The sequence below is a fragment of the Etheostoma cragini genome, chromosome 2 (genome assembly GCF_013103735.1).
Source record: "Etheostoma cragini isolate CJK2018 chromosome 2, CSU_Ecrag_1.0, whole genome shotgun sequence".
Lineage (NCBI taxonomy): Eukaryota > Metazoa > Chordata > Actinopteri > Perciformes > Percidae > Etheostoma > Etheostoma cragini.
In genome coordinates this window covers 19,687,340-19,710,754 of record NC_048408.1, presented here as the reverse complement: position 1 = coordinate 19,710,754, position 23,415 = coordinate 19,687,340, and the positions used below count along the sequence as shown (strand labels likewise).

Genomic DNA, 23,415 nt, shown 5'->3' with positions numbered 1-23,415 from the left:
GAAATATTTTTCCTCTGCATGTGTCATGTGTAGAGAATTGGACGTAAATATTTTTAATAATGTCACCTATAGATGACAATCATTTCTCCACGATCGAAGAGTCACAGAATCTAAATCTCTTGGAAGTCTGGCTTGATATGAAATGTAAATATATTTTAGCAAATCTTGTTGCCAAAAACTGTGACAGATGCTTGGGCTATTGTCAGAAACAGAAGCAGCTTCACTCTGACTTGTAAAAATGAGATTGTTGCACCAGTTTTCCTCTCAGTTCTGGATAATGTCAAATATCGACATGCTGCCGCCTCCTCTCTGAAGCCTAGATTTCATTTACCGGTCTGCCTTCAGGTTCACTACAGGTGATATACCAACACTCATCACAGCTTTCTATCTCATATTTGGTGCTCTGGCACTCCATATTATTTACCACGCACCAGTGACTGGTTTAATGCTCCAGGAGCCCTGAACCAGAACTGGAGACCAGACTGCCGCTGCCAGCAGTCTCATAAATGAAAATAAAAATCCAACCTCTTCTCTGATCAAGAACAAACTTAATCTCTACCGGCCTGTGATTTGATTGACTGAGCCTGCACCTTGTCTTTTTGACAGTTTTTCAGGTTTTTTTTACTGTTTCTGTTCTTTCTATTTCTGTTGATCTACTAAACTGTTAACAGCTTGCTGACATTAAAGCGCATGTGTACTCAGCCAACCTGCCTTGTACAAAAGGGTTACATAAATTAATAAAAACATCTTATCAATGTTTTGTGACACTGCTAGATTATGAAAAACGTCCTTCTTTGTTTAGCTAAACAGAAACAGTGCAGGGCAAATCCGATCATTAGGGGCATACTACAGACAGATGACTGTGGACAGACATGAAACTGTCTTTAATGAAATATGTGTAATGTCTAAAATGACCACACATGGAGCTTCTGACATGACAATATTTCCATAATCAAACTGCAGGGACATATTAGGAACATTAAAAAAATGGATACCCAAAATACATCAGCTCTTTTTTAATCTTCACTTTTACAACTGCTTCATAATATAATTTCCATTGCTTTCTTATTCTTTTTAACTATCCACTATATTCCTTTATATGCAATGACAACCTACATCTATTTATATGCCATGCCAAAAAAACATATTTAAATATGGGGGAAAGGGAAATTATAGCTACTTGTGCTGAAGAGGTGCAGCTGCAATGGTCAGAGACCACAAGCTCAGAAATATAGATTTCTGTGAGCAGGTTCTGCTTCTCCACAAACTCTCTTGACATTGCAGCGGACAGTTTTTCGGGTAAAGAGAAAGCTAAGGACAAGGGAGGCAGAGGAAAGGCATCAGAATTGCATTACTGTCAGTGCACTGGCTGCTACATAATTACAATATTCCATTGCTTTTTTTAATCCCTCCCGTTTTACTCAATACCCAGTGTTGATAACGCATTCAGAACCAAATTGGTTCTTCAAAATATCAAATTTTTAACCAGTAATTTTGAATCAGACGTACCCAAGATTTTAGAAATACTGAACTTATGAGTCCAATTAATCACTGCTAACTCCCCTAGAAGAAAATAATTTACCAGTTTTAGTCTCATTTTATCCTAATGTCCTCTTTCGGTTTACTGATTAAGTAATGCTAAAATTTCACCTGTTTTATGTAATAATTTAAATTTTCTCCAGACCGCAAAAGTCAAGTTAAAAATATATGGCTTTTTCACTTTTTTTATTCACTTGAATTAACTGTTTAATGACATTTTCTCTCACTTAGATCTCTGCACATGACAAAATCTCAATAGGGTTGTTACAATTCCAGAAATATTCAAGGTGGGAATTAACAGAAATAAAGTGGATATAAAGGGATTGTTTGCTGTTTGTTTGTACAGATGGAAAGAAAGCTTTTACCAAATCATTAGAAGATATAATACATTATTTGCCAAAAATATACATTAACTTGTGAAATATGAAATGTGCCATGTGGTGGCACATTTCATATTTCTTAGGTAGCTACATGTACCTAGCAAGTTAACTAATTGGGAAAGGTACTTTGAAAATTCGAGCCAACATTGTAGGGGATCAAAGTGAACAACTAATATATAAAATAAATGCTTTACAATAAAAATAATGAATGGAAATATATTACTTAAAAACTCTTCAATTATCAGGCTCAATCAAGCTGAATCCCACATGACATTAACCCTTCACAACACAACCCTGTCAGGAATATGACAGTCTGGAAAAACACTGGAATCAGTAAAACAATAACCATAAAGTATAATGTTATGTAATGTAATGTAACATAAAGTGTAAAGTGTAAACTGACTTTTTCCAAGATGCTAAAATGCTGAAGTTCCATTCTGTGGACATAAGTGTCCTTCACTAATGAAGCTCAGCGTAAATTCTTTCAGAAAGACTTCTTAACTTCATCCACCTCTCTCTTTTCCTCAAACTGAAAAGCTGTTTGGAGGCGTTCACTTTTCTGTTAAACCAATTAGAAGCAGCCATGAATTTCATGAGTCATTCACAGTATGACATTCTTGCTTTAAATCAGTTTTTTTCTCGGCTGATCTCAGTTGTCATTTCAGGGAAAGAGTGCCAACCTCCTCCTCCCCTTCCACCTCCAGTCATCATCACCCACGACCCCCTGGGTCCTGCTCCGGCAGACCGCTCCCGTAGGCTCCTCAGTCTGGTCTTTGGGTTCCTTCACACCATTACCAGTGTGTAGACTTCATTGGGGGGGGATATCTCTTGGTTTCCTATTTTATAACGAAAGTCTAATCTCCAAAGATTTTGTACATTTCATATTATGTATATGTACAAATAAAACTTTGCATACCTGCAATGAAGTCTCTCCTGATTGAAATAGCTATACCCTGGTCTGTTGAGTCCTAAGAGGAATAGAAACATCTAAATGTGGGTTCAGACTATTTCACCTGTTTCCAAAAGACATTTTCTTGCTTTGAGAACTGAAAATGAGCATAACAAAAGGACAGACCAACAAATAAAATATAAGAGGACTGACGCTTAAGCAAGAGGATTTGTTTTGGAAATAGGTAAAATCGTTTCGACCCACTGGAAAAAATTTGACTTTTAGAACTCAATGATAGACAAATTACTTATTAAGATGGAGATTTTTGCAGCAAGCAAGCTCAGAGACAGCACATCAATCTAAAAGTTTTGCAGAAAACTGAAAAGAGTGCCCAAGGAGGTCAAACATGTATCTTTATCCAATCTGGCACTTTATATTAAAAAAGTCACATTTGACATTTTGTATCTGTGCTTGCAAAAAAAAAAGATGGAGATGTTTGATAAACTGCTGTCCAGACAAAAGCTGAAGAGGGATGGTGGAGGACGATGCTGATGACAGGTCTATTATGCCACAGAGGCGACTGGAGAAGCCAACAATTGAGAGATGGAGCTGTCACAGCATTTTGCAAAAGGCACCACACCAAAGGGTGTCACTCTGTCTATCTTGCATCTGTCACTCAAGCTATGCCAGTGCTCAGTATGTGACATGATTTAGAAAGAACTATACACAGTGATATTATTTTGTGATAATATAAGTGAACTTAGAGGAAGAGTATGAGGACAAATGGACAGAAAATACGATCAGTTACGTGACATCTCTGCGTCTCTGACAGACTTCAGTTTGACTCTAATAAGTTTGAACACTGAATTAATTAAGTTTTACTGTGTTACATACAGTGTGTACATCATACTGTATGAGTAAATATGTGATAAACAAATTTCTAAGACAGCTGTTCAGTAACCTCAACTGGATCTCTGGTAAGCTAGAGGTCTGCAAAGCAATAGCTTTACTGTTACTGCCCTCTACTGTCTGCTGCTCATCAAACAACATGCAATCTTGTATCAAATAATTACAATCAATAATCAAATAAATACAATCAAATGATTGTAATCTAAAAAAATAATGATAATAATGAAATAGTGGCATGTAACGTGGCTGTAAAACTGGCTGTGACATACATGTAACTTACTGATTCAAAAAGTGGATTTAGTGTCAAGCGCTTTAATTTGAGGGGGGCAATGCTCAATCTTGCAGAGCCCAATTTTGATTGATTAATTGTCCATGTCCCAGTAACGTACTTATTGGATGATGACAAACTGCAACAATATATTTTATAACCATGAAAATAAGTTTCAGGAAACCTGTCACACAACTCCATGCTTAGTAGGCTGCGAACTTCCTCAGACGTGTAGGAAGAAGTGTAGGATGCTCAGTGTAAGATGAGCACCGCACAGTCGTTTATGACCACTTGTTGAATGTAAATGGATTAATGTTATTGGCTCTTTTGACGTTACATTTCAGGTCTCCCCAGTGGATTTCCATCATCTACCCATTAAAGTTAATAAATTCATCTCGTATGGAGATGGGGGGGAAAAAAAAATCTTTATTAGTGTCCCAAAATAAGGGTAACTACAATGGAAACAAGTCAGACAAATTTTGATTCAACAACACAGATTTTCCACCCTTTGTCTAAAAAATAAATGTCTGGAAGGTTAAATCTGAGACAAATTGACTTGTTAAAAAACTGATGTATGTTTTTTGCAGTGATAAAGTAGCCTATGTAGTTGAGCTGAATGCAAGTCCAATAACTCGAATATAATAAACAAAAAATACTGTATGTAGAGAATGCAATAAACAATTAAGTTTGAAATGCTGTTAAAAAAACAAACTAATATGACTTTCTATAATATCTAGAAATCCTTTTGGATTTTAGTGCCAGACAAATAAGGACTGACAAAAAAACATAATTTCTCTTTCTTTCTTCTTATTTTACATGGTCGGCATTAGTAATGTCTGTCTTTATACAACAGAGGGCACTATCTCAACACAATTAAATATTTTGCTAGTCGGAACAGCAAACTATAACCAAACATAAAATACAAAATGAATGCCTGTCTTTGAAGGATATATAGATTCTTGGGTTTTGGCTGCATGGTGACAAAGGTTGACTGAGCTTTTGCAGTTAAAGCTCCCAGAATCTGAAATACTATTGCAATTTCTTTCTTTTAAGTCCCTCCTTTATTTTTTTCTATTCAGAAAGATTTTCTAAAATACCTAATATGGTTCTTGGGGTATACCTTTCCATATGTTGCAGTCTTCTGTTCTTTCACATTTTAGTTGTATCCTACTGTATCTGACGATCTCATGGTTTGTTGTCATTATCACAGAGTATCATAGTAATATTTGCATTTGCCTTTTTAAATATATGTATTGTTTTTTTCTTCTTTTTCCTGCAAAAACTTTACAACTTTGTTAAAACAAGTGCTATACAAATAAAAATAATTTAATATTTAGTAGGCCTATATACTATATTATACCAAATAGGAAAAAAGTAGATCAGATAAGCTATATAAAAAGACATACAATTAGATAAACTAAGATAACACGTTATTAATCCCCAGGGGAGAAATTGGATGTTTCAGCATAACAACAAAGATACAACAAAGATAAATAGGAAAACAGAGATTAAAACATAAATCTAGATGTAATTAAAGTTAAATTAATTAAATTAAAATTAAATTAGAAGATGAGAGTGAACCGTAAGTAGAAAATATAGCAACAAATGAAATAGTACAATAAGATAAAGTGTGTTTCCAGTCTTTTCCTATTTGTTTCTATATGAAATTAACAATGATATGAGTGACAATTTGCTTTGGATGTCCTACAATCATGTGAAGCCGCAGCAGCATCCATCGGGCTGCAGGTGTTGACATATTGGGCGGCAGTCGTCAACTATCAAAGTTTTGGGATGGAAATTATTTCAGGCCTATTGCGGTTAGGCATCAGACTCTGAGAGCCAATCACATTTGAGATTTGTGTTGTGGGTGTGTCCCACAAAGAGTGCGGCGGTGCGGTGCAACCTATGGGTGCAACCTCCCTGGCCGGCGAGAGTTCGGTTGAGAGGGTGCTGGATAGTGGGTGAGTACCACTGATGAGAGAGCGGGCATAAGAAGAAACTATTTTAGCACACATTGAAGGACTATTACATTCATCTACTGGATACTGCTAAGCAACTGGACAGGGTTTCTTCATCTACGGTGTGTGGTAAGTTAAGCAGAAAAGACAGGGCCGTTCATTGTGGTGAGGATGTAAGTGGTTAGCAACAGTAACGTTAGCTAGCGGATTATTGTTCCATGACTTTTCAATGATGGAGGACCATCAGCTTTGCTAATAGCCAGTGCCGCAGAGCCAATGTGCTTTTTGTATCAGTCTAATATAGTCATGAATTGACATTTGTGATGCATGTTTCTGTTTTAGATGTGAACTCTATAGGAGCTACCGTTAAACGGATTGGTCATTGTCCGCTTGCTTTTATCCCCACCCAGCCGTCTTTGAGACACCCACACCCATGATGGGATTTTGCGTCATCCCTAAAACTCTTATTTGAATAGAAATTAGACTATTTTGGATTTGTGTTCACCTTCTACTTGCTTAAAGTCCACAACACCGCCAGCATAGACCCACAGTTGTGTTTTGTTGGTTAACCAGAGCTGTAGAGTCCCTGTAGGCATCATTTCGAGCGGGTGGAATATAAAGCACAGCACGCCAACTTTGAGCTAACGTTAGCAGGCTAACCTAGCCGATGCAGCTGTTTGGCCCAGCCGGTGTATGTCATGCTGCATTTCTTTAGTGTCGGAATAATCGGCAATAGGAATTTCTGACTGGAAAATGAACGTTACTGGTGCAGCAAAAAAAAAGTCTGCCACTAATATAGAGCTTCAAACTGGAAATAAATACTGGAAACAGGCATTGTTTAAATGCTCTGAGCAATGAAATAAAACACATATTCTTTGTAGCATTCATGTCTCCCCCCCCACATAACGACTTAAAGCTCATGAACACACAGAACTCGGAAGAACGACTTTCCAACTCGGGAGGTGGGACCATCCGAGAGCACGTGAATGCAGCATTAGTCCTTAACAAGCAATTTTCTAATTATAATAATATTTTTTCTAATATACAATTCCACAGCTAATTGCAATTTCTTGGCCCTCTTCTGTCAGAATATTCTACCAGAGGTGTAGTGTGCTATATATTCTCTTGGTGTAGAACTGAATGAGGAATAAAAGTGTAGAACTGTTTTCCAACTCCAAGTGAGGGGATAGTGACATGGGAGCCAGCGGCTGATCGCGGTCTCTTGCCCTGACCTAGATTCGTGTCTAATCATTGCCTGATTTAAGCATTGGGCTTGATTGTAGGTTAAATATCTATGAGCATTCGTCAGCTGATGTTGTCTCAGATTAATAAGAAGCATGCTCGGTTGGAGCTTTCAGTCTTGGCTAACATTCAGACTGGTCCGTGTATCAGCTGTTGAGGGTATCAAGTGCCAGGTTTGAGTGAGTTTACTGTCTTTTTTTTAGCACAGCTTATGGAACACTATGCATTTATTATTGATAGTGTATTTCTATTGAATTGGATGATGTAGTAAGCATTATATATATATATATATATATATATATATATATATATATATATATATATATATATATATATATATATATAAGACGACAGCTTATCCGAAGAACTGTTTGCCCTGTAAAATGTGAGATGATCTTAAAAATCTTTAAAAAAAAACTACTAATCCCATTTATGCCTTATTATTATTGCACAACACAGTCAGGGTTTGCCTCGGCCTTTTAAAGCGGCTCAAATGGTGAAGTTACTGTACATGTGGGTTGGTTTTGCGCAGGGATGGAGGTGTAAAGGCTTGAGCACACAAGTATGTGTGGGGCAAACAAGTCCTGTTGGGAAAAATTGCAAAGTAATGACAGAAAATGAATCCAACTAAAAGACAGACTACACATAATTCACATTACATTTATATTTCTGAAAAATAAAATGTGCTTTTATTAAAAGCGGAACCTAAGGAGTTTGTACAGGGTCATACAGGTGCTCCATCTCATGCTCATTCTGTCACCGTTTATAAGAGATGATGATTCAGAAGGCTCTGCTGTAAATGCTGATTGAGACATAGTTTTAGTGTATTTTATGCTCACTAGCCTTTTTTGCCACACAATACATACACTTATTGTATATATTCACAGGTATACAGTATGGATGTTTTTGGATGACCAACATTTTTGTACTTTACAGGTCCCATGGCATAAAAATTTCACTTTGAGGTTTTTAACAGTAATATGAGTTCTAGGCTAGAAATAGTGATAGATGTAAACCAATCCCTGGTTATTCTGCCTTTGAGAAAATGAAAGCTCAGATGGGCCGATCTGGAATCTTGCTCCTGTGTAGCAAAGTGGCAGTTGGTCATTTTGTTACAGAAGACATTTTGTCATTTCAGAGTAGGAAAAGTATTTTTTAGTATTTTATGCTAAAATTAACGAGGGCTTAATTCCATTTAGATGTTTCCGTTTTCAGGGTTTTGCTATCATGCATTGCAGTGCTCTTCCTACTATGACAAGTCAAAATGTCCGCAGTAAAAAAAAAATGTTAAGGACCAACTGTCACCTCTCTGCTCTAAGTGAATGGTGTGACATTAGTCAGCTGCATGTGTTATATTTGTAGCATATTTTTTGTTTGTCAGGTTATTATTATACTTTCTCTCCTTCCCACAGGTGGCATAGTGTGTGCTGCATCTGGTTTCCAACAGAAATGTCACAGAGGAGTGGGCAGGAGGACCCAGAGCGGTACCTCTTTGTGGACCGGGCTGTGGTCTACAACCCGGCCGCACAGGCCGACTGGACTGCCAAGAGGCTAGTATGGATCCCATCAGAACGCAATGGCTTTGAGGCTGCTAGTGTTCGTGAGGAGCGTGGAGATGAGGTGGTGGTGGAGCTGGCAGAGAATGGGAAGAAGGCGGTGGTCAACAAGGATGACATCCAGAAGATGAATCCGCCAAAGTTCACCAAAGTAGAGGACATGGCAGAACTCACCTGCCTAAACGAAGCCTCTGTGCTTTACAACCTCAAAGACCGCTACTACTCTGGCCTCATCTATGTAAGTATTTGTCATTCACTAATAACAACTACCTATAACAACTTGTCATTTTATTTGTCCACATTGAAGAAACTAAATTGAAGTGTGAAAAAATTAAGATAGATGCTACCATAATAGTTAATTAGTTAGTTAGTTTATAAATATAGTTCTTTTTTGTCAGACTAGATTTAAATCTAGCAATCTCAGTGTAAAGCCTTGGGAAGCCAAGTCAGAAAGTAGGGGTTGTGTACCGAAATCGGTGCTTTTGTGGGTACCAACTGAATTATGCCGTTACTACCGAGAACAGATGCATGTTAACTCAAACGTTCCCAAATTGTCGTACCTGAGAGGGCGTAATAATGTCTAGCTGATCTGTCCTTCCTGCATGTTGACAGAGAGCGAGCGCTTCAACAACAAATTCCACGCATAGAGTGTTTGCTGCAATATGATAATAATGGCGAGCAGAAAGCGGTCGCGATGCAGTTACACTTCCTTATGTGCCAGGAAGGAACACCAGAGTCTCAATGCCCTGTTGTACTGACTGACAGGCTGGAGGTTAATTCAAAGTGCTTTACATAAACATTAAAGAGCTGTTAAAAAGAGATCGAAAATCAAATGGGCTAAAAAAGAATACGACACAAATACAAGAATAAGTTACAGTGCTGTGTGAGAAATAATAATTTATTTTTTATTTTTGATTTGATAGGTAACAGGGATGAGTTTGGGAGGGGAGAGGGAGGTGTTTTTATTTTTGTGTGGAGTGTAATTAAAAAAAAAAAAGTAAATAAGAAAATGTTCTTAGAAAATATGATAAATAGGTTTAGAATTATTTTTAACAACTAAAACAAAATTGTTATCACAGAAGGAAAGTACTGAATTAAGGTACCATTGGATACCAGAACCAATTTTCAGGTACCGGTATGGTACTGGAAAAATGTAAAATATGCCCAACCCTAGTCAGTGGACAGTGTGTTGTATTGTAATGCATTATACCATATTACTGAATACCCCCCAGGATTCCTTTATTTGTGTAGTCTAAAATATGGAGCAAGTAACCTTCAGTGTCTTAAAATGAACAATTTATCTACAAATCTTATCCAGTGCATTTCATAATTGATTCTCTAAATTCCAGAGACTAAAAACACATTTCCTTTTAATCAGCAAGCCAGCATGTCCTACATAAGCTGACGTTTTCCCCCTGTGATTATGACCCACTTAGTGACATGCATTCCTGGAATAGCCCAGACACAGAGCTTGTGGGCCATCTGAAACTCCTGGAGGAGGCAGGGGCTGAGAAGTTCACACTCCGAGGCCCGGGCACAAAGACAGAAAAGCACTCTGCTAAACTAGATTTGACTTTGGACAGATTGTGAAAAAGATGGTTTGCTTCCTTATTGAGTTATATTGGCTGATATCTTAGTTTGTAGATGATTAGGATTTAGACTGCGGAACATCTCTCCACTCAGCAAGAGATATACCGTACATTAAATAATATCAGAAATAAATGATTACAGCTGAGGTTATTTGAAAGAATTTACATCCTACATTTACAGCTTTTTAAAACAGTTTTTCCCTTGATGACCTGCCGTTGAAAGTACATTTGTGGTTTTCTGCACTTGGCCATTCAGGGCTTAAATTAACTTTTTAAAGTAGTTGCCGGCTTGGAAACCAGGCATTAGCTTTGGTTTTCCAGTTTTGTTAGTATTTATTTGTTTTTATTTATGCAAAAAAAAAAAAAAAATATATATATATATATATATATTGAACATGTGGTTGCCAAAGGGGGCAATAAGAGGCCACACAACGGTTCCATATTGACTCAATTTGGTTGGCAAGGGCAACCAGGCAACAGTCACTGTCGAGGCCTGCCACTGAGACTGAGCTTTGGAGGCTTTATTGATGAAGTTATGACATTTGTTTTTTGGGGGGGGGGGGCATTTTTAGGCCTTTATTTCCACAGGATGTATGAAGACATGAAGAGGGGAGAGAGGGGAAATGACATGCAGCAAAGTGCCACAGGTCGGAGTCGAATCCGCGGCAAAAAGTAAACTTCTATATATGTGTGCCTGCTCTACCAACTGATCTAATCTGGCCACAAACTCTAGTACTGCAAAGACTAATTGATAGTGGTCAACTTTTAAATTAAGGGCCAACTATTTTGATAATTGATTAGTCGGTTTAAGTAATTTTTTGAGTCAAAATTGTTTGATTCCAGCTTGTTAAATGTGAATATTTTCTAGTTTGTTCTCTCCTCTGTGACAGTGAAGTGAAGACTAATCAATTAATCGAGAAAAACATCAACAGATTAATCAACTGAATGAAAATAATTGTTAGTTGCAGCCCTAGTGAGCTCTGGTCTGTCTACTGATGGCTCCATGCCAAGAGACTGCTTGAGAACAGTTGTTTGCTACTATATTCGAACAATGATAACCTTACTGAGCACCACCATACAAGAATTTTCAAAGAAAATTTAGTAACATAAATCATAGGTAATCTCTGTTGACAAAAATTTATAATTTGTTCCAGATTAATACTAATACACTAATACTTCATGAGCTGTAACAAAACTTACAAGCTGCAACAGCGTAGTAGTCATCTAATTCACTCTGTATTTATTTCAATAGTATAAAGAACATGTTTGTATCTTTCTGTATTTTTAGAGGACTTAAGGGAAAAGAAATTGACCCCAGCCCTATCTCTCAGCTTAGGGAAGCCTGTGCTGAGTCACACTGTAACCAAACCACCCTAACAGAGTTCTTTTTGTTCCCTGATAAGCAACAGCTGTCTCCTCAAATAACAGATTTCTTTCTTCAGTTTTCTGTCAGAAAACTGATGTGTAATTAACAGCCAATCCATGTCAACTTTTGAATGTTTTTTGAATGTTTTTGCTGTTCTGCAGGGTTGGGTTGCTAATTGATTGTGTTTTTTTTATGTCTCTTAAATGTCAGAGGCCCCAAATGTGAAGCTAATGAACAAGGAGTTTTAAGAGATTTGAGTTGCAGTGCATGCAGTTTTCTCTTTGTCATTTACATTTCTGTTTCTGCATGTTTTCCTGCCCTGTTTTGAACGTCGTGTGACCTTTTAAGATCAGCATGCAGGCACTAGATGTATAAGTGATAATCATGCTTCCAACTTTGTTGACATTAGATCATAAAAGAGAAAATAATTAAGAAGGACTTTATGGAAATGGATATACCATGTCATGCCTTGCTTTGCTGATTAGCATGGTTGAACAAACAGTGTTCAACCCAGTAGCTCAGGAGAAAGGACTGGCTATAGTAATGCCACTGTGATGTATTATTAAATGCCACTATTTGCATCTCTAACTGCATTTCTGGCACGCTGCTTTCTGTTTAAATTATAGTCAACCACATACACAGCAATAAACACAAATCAGCAGAGAACTATGTAATGAAACATTATCTAACATATGTATTGAAGCGGCTCTGTTGTAATGGCTAATGGATGTCGATTTTAAAGTAATGATAAAACTATTCCCCGTTGTCCTTCCAGTTTACAGCCGAAGCCTGTCACTCCTCCCTGTACTAATGTCACTTGGTATGTAACGTTAGCTCACAATGCCTTGTGTTACTCACTCCCGTAACTTATTGTTGTTGTTGTCATAAAACATGAGAAGAGGGAGATAAGCTAACGTTAGTCAACCTACAAAAAATCACATTCAGGTTTTTATTAATAAATCGATTTTCGGAGTTTGTTCCAACAATCTTACTGTGCAGCCACAGCATTATAAATCACCTTTAATTCGGGGGCCCAAGCCCGAGGGGCTGGGAATCCCGGTAGCAAGGCTACGCAGTTCACACAGTAGGGCTTTGGAACTCTATTGTGTTTTTAAGGATTAATCATCATCATCTTCTCCATTATTCTTCTCTGCGTAAAACTCCCGCTACAGCCTACACTGTACATGGTGGCGGTGTGCCATTTTCAGGACTGGTCCAAAGACCTCAGGCGCCAGAAATGACCCACTTCCACCACTTTAAAATAATCTTTAAAATAAAAAGTTTTAGATAAATGCATTTTTTAATTTCCCTGGAAAATCGGCAAAGACACTTGCGTGCTTTTTTGGGTTTACAAAACATGGTAAAGCAGCCCAGTTACTTCAGAATGCAGGGCACTGATTCATGCAAAAGCAGAGACCCCAAAAAATGTACCCTTTTTTCCAATAGCCGCTTTCTGATCAGATAGTTACAGGAACGTAGTTATAGGAATAGTCCACTTCTAAACAGTTCTACTAATTACTCTCCCCCTAACCGTTTTTTTTGTTTTTGTGCGTGCGTAAGCGCGCGTGTGACAGCCAGCTGGCCAGCTCGTGGTATTTAACTCTGAAATGACCATGGGAATCTGTTAACCACAGATTCCCGTTGATCTAATGATCGACATGTGTTGTGATATTTAACCAAACGATCCGTCAACGGCAAAATAAAAGCCTCTTATTTACGAGACTGGTCTGAGAGACCTCCAGATTACAGCGGGGTGTCTGAGCATGACTGGCAGAGAAATTAGCTAGCGGCCCCGGAATGCGCTGGCTGGCTGTCACTTTATGGAGCTTCTCAACTCCTTTTGATTTTTGAAGGAAATTGTCAATTTGACAATGATTTTCACAATACTGCCTATATTCGAAAATCTAAACCCTTTTTTTTTTGCCTGAAACCTTCTCAGAAGGGAATTTAATGATGAATAAGGTGGCAAAAATTGTTAAAATTGTCCGTATTACTGTTACTGTCTGTATCGGAAACCCGACTCTCGTTGACCTACGTTCCTATGCGGAAAAGAGAACAGAAAAAGGACACTGCTCTAAAGTAGGAGCTGAAAGACTTACAGGTACTGTGGTCACAGGAACCTAAAAATCCCAAAATTGGTCCAGTTGGAACACAAGAAGAAAAAGGGTTCTAGGAATGTTATGTTCTAGGAACTGCAAAGATCCCTCCGGTCGGAAAGCTGCTATTAAGAGAGGCTGAGGCCCTGTTGCTAAGCGCTGCTTGGTTCACAGACATTTACTTGGACGTTTCCGGAGGGCTGGGAAACCTTTCAACAGTGTCAGAGTCCCTCTCTGTTGACTATAGTTTCTCTGGGTTGTGGGCTCAAGAAGATTCATAGTTCAGCTACAGGCTACCTATCAGGTTCATGAATACCTGAGGAGAAAGCTGTGCTCGCTGTACGAGAACGACTGCATCTTTGATAAGCTATTGTTGATAGTAACCTTCCAGAGTACACATTCTTTTGCGCAAACTCTGCATTTTGACAACTGTTGACCACAACACGTTGGCCGGCTGGTGTCTTGTTATGCCTGGTTGTGTAGGTGTCCAAGCCCTTGTCCTCAGAGACCCACTAATCCTTCAAATACCCCCTGGGGTGCACCGCCGAGGACAGCCAGCTGAGTCATCCCTCTCCCCACTCCCCGTGACCCATGCTGGTCAGGAGCGCAGATCTGTCTGCCTGGCACTGTGCCCACCCTGGGGGGGCTTGGGAAGGGCTTATTATTGCGAGGGCCCTATAGTACATCCTGAGCCACATTAAGTTTATTTTTTACAGGCAATTCAAGTTAGCATGGTGTGTGAGTACTGGCCTCAGTAATGTAGAACAGTTTTGCTGCTGGTGATTCCAGAACAGATCTTTATGTGGCCAGGTTGCTGCACAGAGCTGTGACCAACATCACCAGAGATACCAGTGTGTTACTCTTTTACATGTTTTATATACATATATATATATATATATATATATATATATATATCTCCCATTTAAGGAACTTTAGGGCTCTGTTGGGCTATCTATCTATCTATCTATCTATAAATACATACATACATACATACACACACACTACAGTAAGTCATCACTGTATAGATGGCTACAATTTATCCACCCAAAAAGACGTTTGATCTCAGTCATTGATGCAGGATTTAAAAAAACATAATCCAACAGTGTCTACTGTATACTGTGTACCCCGTGCACTCTTGAGTTAATGGAGTGATCCAGCAGCAGACATGTAAGGGATTAACCCTATCCTGTCTGTCTGTCTGCTTTGTACAGCTGAGGGACCTATATTCGGTTTTGGATTATAATCTCCACCTCTCGCATCCAATTTCTGGAGTCAGTCAATGAATGTCGGTGTGAAATTGCCACGTGTTCAATGAAAAGGAAAAATATGGGGTATTGCCAGATACAAGGACAATAGGCGAGTGGAGCAATTTAAATACTTTAGGATGCTTGGCAGTGTGCCAGCAAGCTGTAGCTCTGCACAGTTTTCTGGTATGATTTGTAAACACATAATTTGCAAAATACATTGTTCCCCATGCAAGAACCACTTTTGCAGACAGATTTGTTCACAAGTGGCAGGTAGTGAACTAGTGATATAAGACAACTTTTTCACCAATTTTGTTGTACTCTGAATTGTCTGTGTGGTAGTGCTCCAGACCTGTCGTACAAGTTATGTAAGGGAAGGCTGCCCTTCTCCACAGGGCACGAAGCCCAAATTGACTCGAAATCATAATGCTTTTATCTGAATAAATTTGGAGTTCAAATATGATAACGAAATTGACAAAATTGAACTCAAACAAACTTAAACTGTTTTGCTTTAGAAAAATTTAGATTTTTACTGCGCATTTTTAGCATGCTGTATTTTCCAAGGATATACCTTGGAGGAATAACATTTTTTTTTTATAGACATACTCTGGTCTCTTCTGTGTGGTCAGATTCCGGGCATATTAGCGCAGCAGAGTCACCCAAACACTTTGTAATAAAGTTCCCCTTACTGTGTTTGGCAATTTTGTGCGATTGCTGGTCTTGACTGCTGCATCCATGGATGAGTAACGCTTGGTAAAAAAGCCTTGTTGCTTTTGCAGTTTAACCAGTAAAGTTTCAGATGTCCGTGCTCGCTCTGTATCAGTCAAGTTGTATTTCTCTGCATGTATAGCTAGTAGTAGTCTTAGTAGTGGCGTTTCCGGTTATAATCTTTTAACACAACGATCTGTTCTCCGCAAACTAAGGACGCAGCTTTACCTTTGACTTCAATAAATAAATACTCATAAGTCCATGTTTGGTAAAAAACTCAGCACTCTGTATTGACCTTTTCTGTTTTTCCCACAAGCTGAAATATTTTAAGGATAACCACTCATCCACGTCCATGCTACTGTCTTGTGAGCTCAGTTTGCGTCTCTCCAACACATTGCAGTTCTTCTATTTACTTTTAATTGTGACTTGCAACCAGAGAAGAAGCTGCATATGTTCGCACAAAAAAAAAGGCAACAACAAAAAACAGAAGCTCTGCAATGTTTACTCTTACAGGTATTTTAGGGTGTTTGATATTTTTTGCCCTCAACATCTCCTTCCAGGAAGCATGGTTATGCTTAGGCTAGTGTTAGCTGCCTGGAAGGCGACGTTGGAGGCAAAAAACACCATTGAGCATATTTTAGGGGTGACAAATGTGCTAATGATAAAATCTAACAAACATGCACCTCTTTAATAAAAAGGTGGCATTTATTAGGCTGATGCAGGTGATTTACCACATTTTTGGTGAATCTGGCTTGGAACAGCTCATAGGAACAAGTCTCTCTGAAACAAGTTCAGGATAAAAGTAGGAAAATGTTCTTAAATGGAGTTTTTGTAAACAAAAATAACAAAACATGGTATACATCGTCAGCATCCAAGTTGATAATAGATTCAGAATCTTAAAAGATAGGAATTGCAATTCTTGCATGAATTGATTTGTTGATAATCCATACAATCCATACAAATACTACAATGCTATAACATATTAACTGTGACAAAGTGGTGATGTAAGGGCTGCTCTGTGTAATGAAATAACATCAACCATGTTTTCCCTTTTTTTTCATAGACATACTCTGGTCTCTTCTGTGTGGTCATAAATCCCTACAAAAACTTGCCCATCTACTCAGAGAACATCATTGAGATGTACAGGGGCAAAAAGAGGCATGAAATCCCCCCTCACATCTATGCTATCTCAGAGTCTGCGTACAGATGTATGCTGCAAGGTAAGTCTGAGTGTTAAAGTGTATAGTTGCCTCTCATCTACCGCAGTCCTCACATACAGTACAGCAAGGACCACTTAACGTACATAAAAATACCATTTAATGTCAATGTATTGGCTTCAACGGCTTTGTGGGAAATTGTAGCTTGTTTAAATAATCACATCCTGCCTGGGTCATCTTTTTAAAGGCCCCTTTTTTTTCTACTAGTCATTCTATTTTCTATGTCAAATTAGCCATGATGTGATTATCACTCTCGCCGAGTGTTTTCTGTGTGCGTCAGTGTTACATGGAAATGTCACAGCCAGCTTACAAGGATGTCTCTTTCCACTTTCTATTAAGAGCTGATTGTTGTTGTTAATTATTGAAGTTGCATCTTTTGGAGCAAAAGTGACCCTTTAACATGCACATGTTTATTTAAGTACATGACACTGTTCTCCTCTGTGGCATTCAGTCTGTCCTAGTTGGCACGTTAAAAATTCATTAGAAACATACTATCTTTTAAGTGAAGACAGTCGACTAACAACAATATCTTCAAAGATCCTTGCCTGGTGGTTGGCGAGCTTCCAGGCTCTATGAGCAGTGACTGACTGTGATCAGAACAGTGAGAACAGAGAGGGTGACCCCATTGTGCTCAACAATAGGTCCTTTGTGTGATTGCAAGGGCCGACCAGTGGGGGTAGCAACAAACTGGACAGTCCCGTCAGTCCTTTTAAGATTTGTTTTTTCCCATGTTCGTACACAGAAGAAGTTTTAATAGTGTTAGTAAGAAGTTTGAGGATAGCTTTGCCCTCTTTAAACAAAAAACTACTATTGTAATTGTTTTACCCCCTGCTTTTTTATCACAAATATTCAGATTTTTCACACATAGTATTCTTGTAGTTTTGGTCTAAAGATGCTTGTTGTGATGTTGATTAACTGGTAATATCTCTTCACAGCTGATCATGTACAAACACTGGAACATCGTTTCAGTTGAAGCTTCACTGTAGCTGTTGTTGAACTCTGTCAGATTGTCATTTAGTCCATCTAGTTTCTTGTCGTCATCCCCTCCTCTTTTCTTTACACCCTCTATTCTCTACACACTGCGTTTCTATATGGATGGACATAAACATATGGGGGCAGGGCTGGGAGATCTGTCAATTAGTAACACGTTGAACATATTTGTGCGTTTGACTTATTTCTTGAGGCAATGACCTCAAGCTTTTCAACATGCTGCATGGATTTACTGTATTTCATTGAATACACAAGCTTGATTTGTAATTTGTAATACATTCCTACCCCAACCCATTTTCAGTTGTTGTCGTAACGGAATTAACAGTGTTGTTGTTCAAAAGGAGGTTTGTAGGTTGGAGATTAGTGGAGGCCAGCTGCTGTTCAGCTGTGGCCCTGAGCATTTCAGCAACCTGGTTATCATAATATTATCCAGCTGTATAGATTAGCGCTGGTGTTTTTTTTTCTTTCTCTTTACTCCAAGTGGCCACTAAAGACTCTGGAAAACCACACACATTTCTTAGATATTGATGACATTGTCTATCAGGGCATGTGTAATTGTTTATTGCTGTAAATATATACACTGTGATGTAAGCTTTCTGGAAAGTTTAACTAAAGATTTATAGTAGAAAAACAACCAGACAGGTAAGTTGCTGTTTTTGGCTCACTTAGCAGATAAAATACCTGACAAATCACGATGCTTCATCACTTTGATGCAGGAATTAAACAGGAATCCAGTAAAGCCATAAAACAGTCTTGCAACATAATGCTGAAACAGTTTATTGTTCAGGTTTTTTGTTTTATTTCAAAGGATCCCCATTAGCTGACGCCTAGACGACAGCTAATCTTCCTGGGGTCCAAACAATACATCCAAAAGACAATAAATACAACCAAAATTACTCACAAATATATCATATATAAATTCACAAACAAAACTGACAATGCAAAAAGTACTAGCACACTAAATATAATTGGTGATTTGTCAATTGCCAGAAAACTGTCAACAATTTGGATAAAATCAATTAACATTTAAGTAATTTTCAGCTTGTTATTGTATTATTATTATGATTATTGCAAATTGAATTTCTTTAGGTTTGGGTGGGGAAAAAACAAGTAATTTAAAGATGTCCTTTTGATTTCATGAAATTATAATCATCATTTTTCACTCACTTTTGAAAGAATAAACAATTGATAAATCGTCAAATTAATCAACAGATTAATCAATAAACTTAAATAATTATTAGTTACAGCCCTACTCTAATACAACCAAATGTATTAAAGAGGTATCTACCAGGGTGTAAATGGTCTGGCAAATCTTTTAACAAACATGTATCTTCTCACATTCTAATTAATCATATTGCCCAACCCAATCCCTGTTAACTCAGAATGTTTCATTTAATTTCAATGATTAATGACAGATCTTTCACATGTCATGTTTAGACTTTTGCAGTCAGTTGCCATCTGAACAAGAGACAACACTTGAGACAAATAATTTGTTGCCTAATTTATGACCTTTGGAGCTTAACAGATTGGCCAATCATATTTACGGCTGAAGGTCTTAACCTCACAGGGATCTGTTAATTACCTGAGCATTGCTGTGAAGCCAGTCAGTACTCAGATGGGAGGTTAAATGAGGTGTTACCTAACAGTGACAGGGTGTATGAGCAGACCTCTAGAACTTACTGCACATCTGTCATTGATTAGCGGTCCAGATACTTTACATGACTGCCCTCGCTGCTCAGATGAGCTTAACTCACTGACGTACAAGAAGCAAATTTTATCATATCTGGAAATGTACTGCAAGAAAAGGCTGATGCTTGCTTGAATTAAAACATGTGTTGAAGGACTGCTCTTTTCAGCAGCTGCAATGTTTTAAGAGTGGACATGCATTAACAGCACTGAAAATGTCCCTAGGTGGGGTTTTGGAACAGTTTTTTTTTTGTGGAAATGGTGAAATACCCCTCTTCTCAAGTCTCTCTCTGGTGTCTATTCAGGGCTTTAGATCAAGTCCAGCTAGATCCATCTAAGCTTAGTGAGGTTTTTCCCAAAGCACAGCTCTCAGATTGTTCTCATGGAGTTCAATTTTATAACGAGCAAAGCATTTCTCATCTCACATGGCAGCAGCATTACTGATATTGATAAAAGATTAAATTTATTGTTTGAAGAATCCAATGTATGTTCCATAAAGTTTTCATTGATGTGCAAATTGTCATCTATATTTTCAGTAATGTTTGATAAAATGAGCTCAGTAATGTTTATAATGCTAGAGCGTACATTCTCAGAAATGAGGTCTACGGCAAACCATTATGTACCGCTGCAATGGACTCAGCCTACATGGGGTGCACACTCTACCTTGTGAGCTAGCCCTGTAAGTGACAGGTTTACAGTCACTGAAACAATAATTCTCCTTTAAGGGCTGGACGATATGACCTAAAATCAAAATCACAATTAATTGGAACATTTTACCTTGATTAAGATTTAGCAACGATTATTTAGTTTTTTGCCCTCATAGTTTACTGACAAAGTTTTTATTGTAATTATTACAGGTGGGATTTTTTATCTTGGTGATTTTTAAATAATTTAAGGAAACGCACAGATACAACTATTTATGGCTAGTTATTGAATATTCTAACAATTGAAATGACAAACACATTGCTTAAGAAAAAGGTCTTATGGATAGTCGCATTTTAGTTTTAATGTAAAAAGCAAATTTCTTAAAATTCTTTGGAAACAAAATAAATGTTTTTAAATATTGCCATGTCAACGTAGAAACTAACTAGCATCTCTTGCACATGGAATCCATTTTAAATATGGCCATGTCAAACGTGAGACGCAGCTTTCAAGTGGGGGAGCAGAGTTTGTGTCCCAGAAAGAAAACATGAGACTTTCACCCAGGAAACAGATGTTTGTGTCCCAGTGGTACTATTAAGGGGAGTAGGGTTTTAACCCAAACAACAATCTTTTTTTCTAAACTTAACTTGTTGTTTTGGTCTAAACTTTACTTTCATCGCTGCATGATGGTCACCTATTTCAGCTTAGTGCTTCTTTACAAATTAATCAATGTGGGAAACACTTCATATGAGTCTTGCTTGTAAAGTTCACCTGTTGGCTTTTTTCTTTACATCAGCTACTGGAAGGGAGACAGCGTATCGGACCAATATTTCATGGTACAATATTATGAGCCATGGTAGATTTATTTCTGCTTTGTCTTTATTTTTCCTCTTGTCAATATTACATATATAACCTTCAGTATGTCTTAATTTGCCTTTAACATTCAATGATTTTCCAGCTCTTTCACTCCAGCTGCCTCTTGTTGGCTGCCACACTACCTGTCACCATTGATTTATTTTGCCCCTAATGTAGATATTAATCACATTTTTTCTAGACTAGTTTCGAAGCTTCAGTTTGCCTTGAATACAAATCTAAATCCTGTAGTCAGTGTTTCTCAAACACAGTTAATCTCCCTGTTAGATTTCATTACAGATTTTCCTTCTCATAAATGCTTCACATAGGAAACCAAATACTTTGGACCTACATTGCATTTATTTCCATCTGTAAGTCCTGGGCTGAAGCATCAGTCCCAGTCCTGCCCACACCAGAGATCTTTACCATTGCAGCCCTAAAACGGATGGTTTGAAATGATTCACTGCTTTGACTTTTAAAACGTGTTGACAGACACCTCTGTGTCCACCCCACATTTGGACCAAAAGTAAATGGTTTTCTTTTATTTGGAAGGTCCAGTAAGATGAGAGCAATGCATAACATTTCTGTTGTTATACTTAAGTTTCATGCCAACACTTCTGCTTCATCCAAGTGTGCTTTGAAGCAAATCCCTATTGCCACAAGATATACTTAAACCCACTACTTCATTTTAGTTGGAAAATCAAATATACAGTATGTGGTAGTCCATGCATAGTCATTTTGCAGTTTAGTCGTTATACAGTTTAGTTTTTTTAGTTTTTTTTTTGGTAATTGATATTGGTCATCATCAATAATCTAAAATTGGTCATTTTAGATTATCACTTAAAGAAAAAAATGGCATTGAAATACAGTGGTGCCCATAAGTTTACATGCCCATGCTTAAGTTGACTAAAAAGAGGAATAAAAAAATCATGTTTTGGAAATTTACCTTCATGCCTTAATAAAAAAATTAGGTAAAATCCAACCTTTAAGCTTATGAGCACCACTGTATCATAATAGTAGTTATAATTTACTACAGAACCTGGCAGTTCACGCATTGCAATATTTCCTGGCATTTGCCTTGCTGCTGGTGCACTTTGAGTTCAACTTTTGTGGACAGGGTGGCTTGGACTCCCTTATAACTGCTTGCAGTTCTATTTTAAAATTACATTAAAGCTGAATTTTCTGTGGATTTGGGGGTTGTGGCCTAAAGGATAAAGACCCTGAATCGTGACCAAAAGGTTGTTGGTTGCCAACCAGGAATTGAAAAAACAATGTTGGCAGAAAATAATGTTTAAATAAGTTGAGTCAGAGACAGTGGCAGTTTTAAACCATCAACACCTATACAGATGTTTTTTAATTATGTTGCCTGATTAGACTTTCTAGGTGCATGTTGGTGTGTACAAACTGTTCTTGATTGACATATCCCTGTAACCCTTCTTATTGGAACAGGCCGATTGCCTGTCCTGTGGTATTGCTGCTTGTACAGTAGCTTTCTCCAGAACCATTGTGCCCCAAAATACCATACAGAAGGCCCCCAAAGAAATCCAACTGTGTATTGTACTACTGATTTACTGTGTACTTCTACTTCAGAGGAAAACATACTACTATATTAATCATACAGAGTGTTTGTTGTAGATATGTACTGTAGGTGAAAGGACTAAGCAAGCCCTTGACAGTTGTTGAAATTAGGTCTTTGATTTTAACTTTATACTTGAGTGGATGCTCATTTACTAAAAACACTTTTACAGTTCCATTTAATGGCAGTATATTATGCTTATCTGTAACTAAGCAAACATCATTATTAACTTATAATTTCCTTTTTCTTCACAGCTCTACTGCATATCCTACTGTTAATAAGACAGCATCATAGTGCTCATCGATTTGTCTTCATTATCATGAACATTCGGCTAACGTGTTGTACTATTTACATCACTGTGGTTTTGTGGAGGTTTTTGTCGTGCTGTGACACTTAAGGAACAGCTAGATCAGAGTGCAGGACTGGTTCCTGAGGTGAGTGTTTGCACTTCAAATACAGGCATTGGCCATCAGTGGCAGACGCTAGCCCAGGCCCAGCGTGCCACTGCCTCACAATGAGCTCACTGTCGTGAGCTGAGATCAGCTACCCCTCTGCCCCCTCCCCTCCTCCTCTGTCCTTAGAGGGAGAGAAACGCCACATGCAGAGCTGCTGTGTTTATGTCAAAGCTGCAAGACACCCTCAGATTTTTCACTCTTACCAGTTTTTAAGATCATTACCACAGTCTTTTTCTCTCTAAGGGCTAGGTTT

At 38.0% G+C, this 23,415-nt stretch overlaps 1 protein-coding gene and 1 long non-coding RNA gene across 4 annotated transcripts in view; one reads left to right on the top strand and one right to left on the bottom strand.

Moving 5' to 3' along the window:
- Window positions 1-1,564: 1,564 nt before the first annotated feature.
- LOC117937135 lies at window positions 1,565-21,618 on the bottom strand. Its single transcript, XR_004655103.1, has 3 exons — window positions 21,605-21,618; window positions 3,712-3,717; window positions 1,565-1,638 (listed from the first exon to the last, which is right to left on the bottom strand). It is a non-coding gene; the product is annotated as an uncharacterized LOC117937135 (long non-coding RNA).
- The window catches only part of LOC117937103 (myosin-10-like), a 56,863-nt gene continuing 39,331 nt past the window's right edge, over window positions 5,884-23,415 (top strand). For 2 of the 3 annotated variants that reach the window (XM_034860823.1, XM_034860814.1), the window contains exons 1-3: window positions 5,884-6,072; window positions 8,598-8,979; window positions 16,808-16,964. In XM_034860823.1, coding sequence (XP_034716714.1) covers window positions 8,635-8,979; window positions 16,808-16,964 — 502 coding nt within the window. In that variant the 5' untranslated portion in view covers window positions 5,884-6,072; window positions 8,598-8,634. Of the gene's footprint in view, window positions 6,073-8,597; window positions 8,980-16,807; window positions 16,965-23,415 lie in introns of those variants that run through there. The other variant, XM_034860806.1, reaches the window with a different exon arrangement.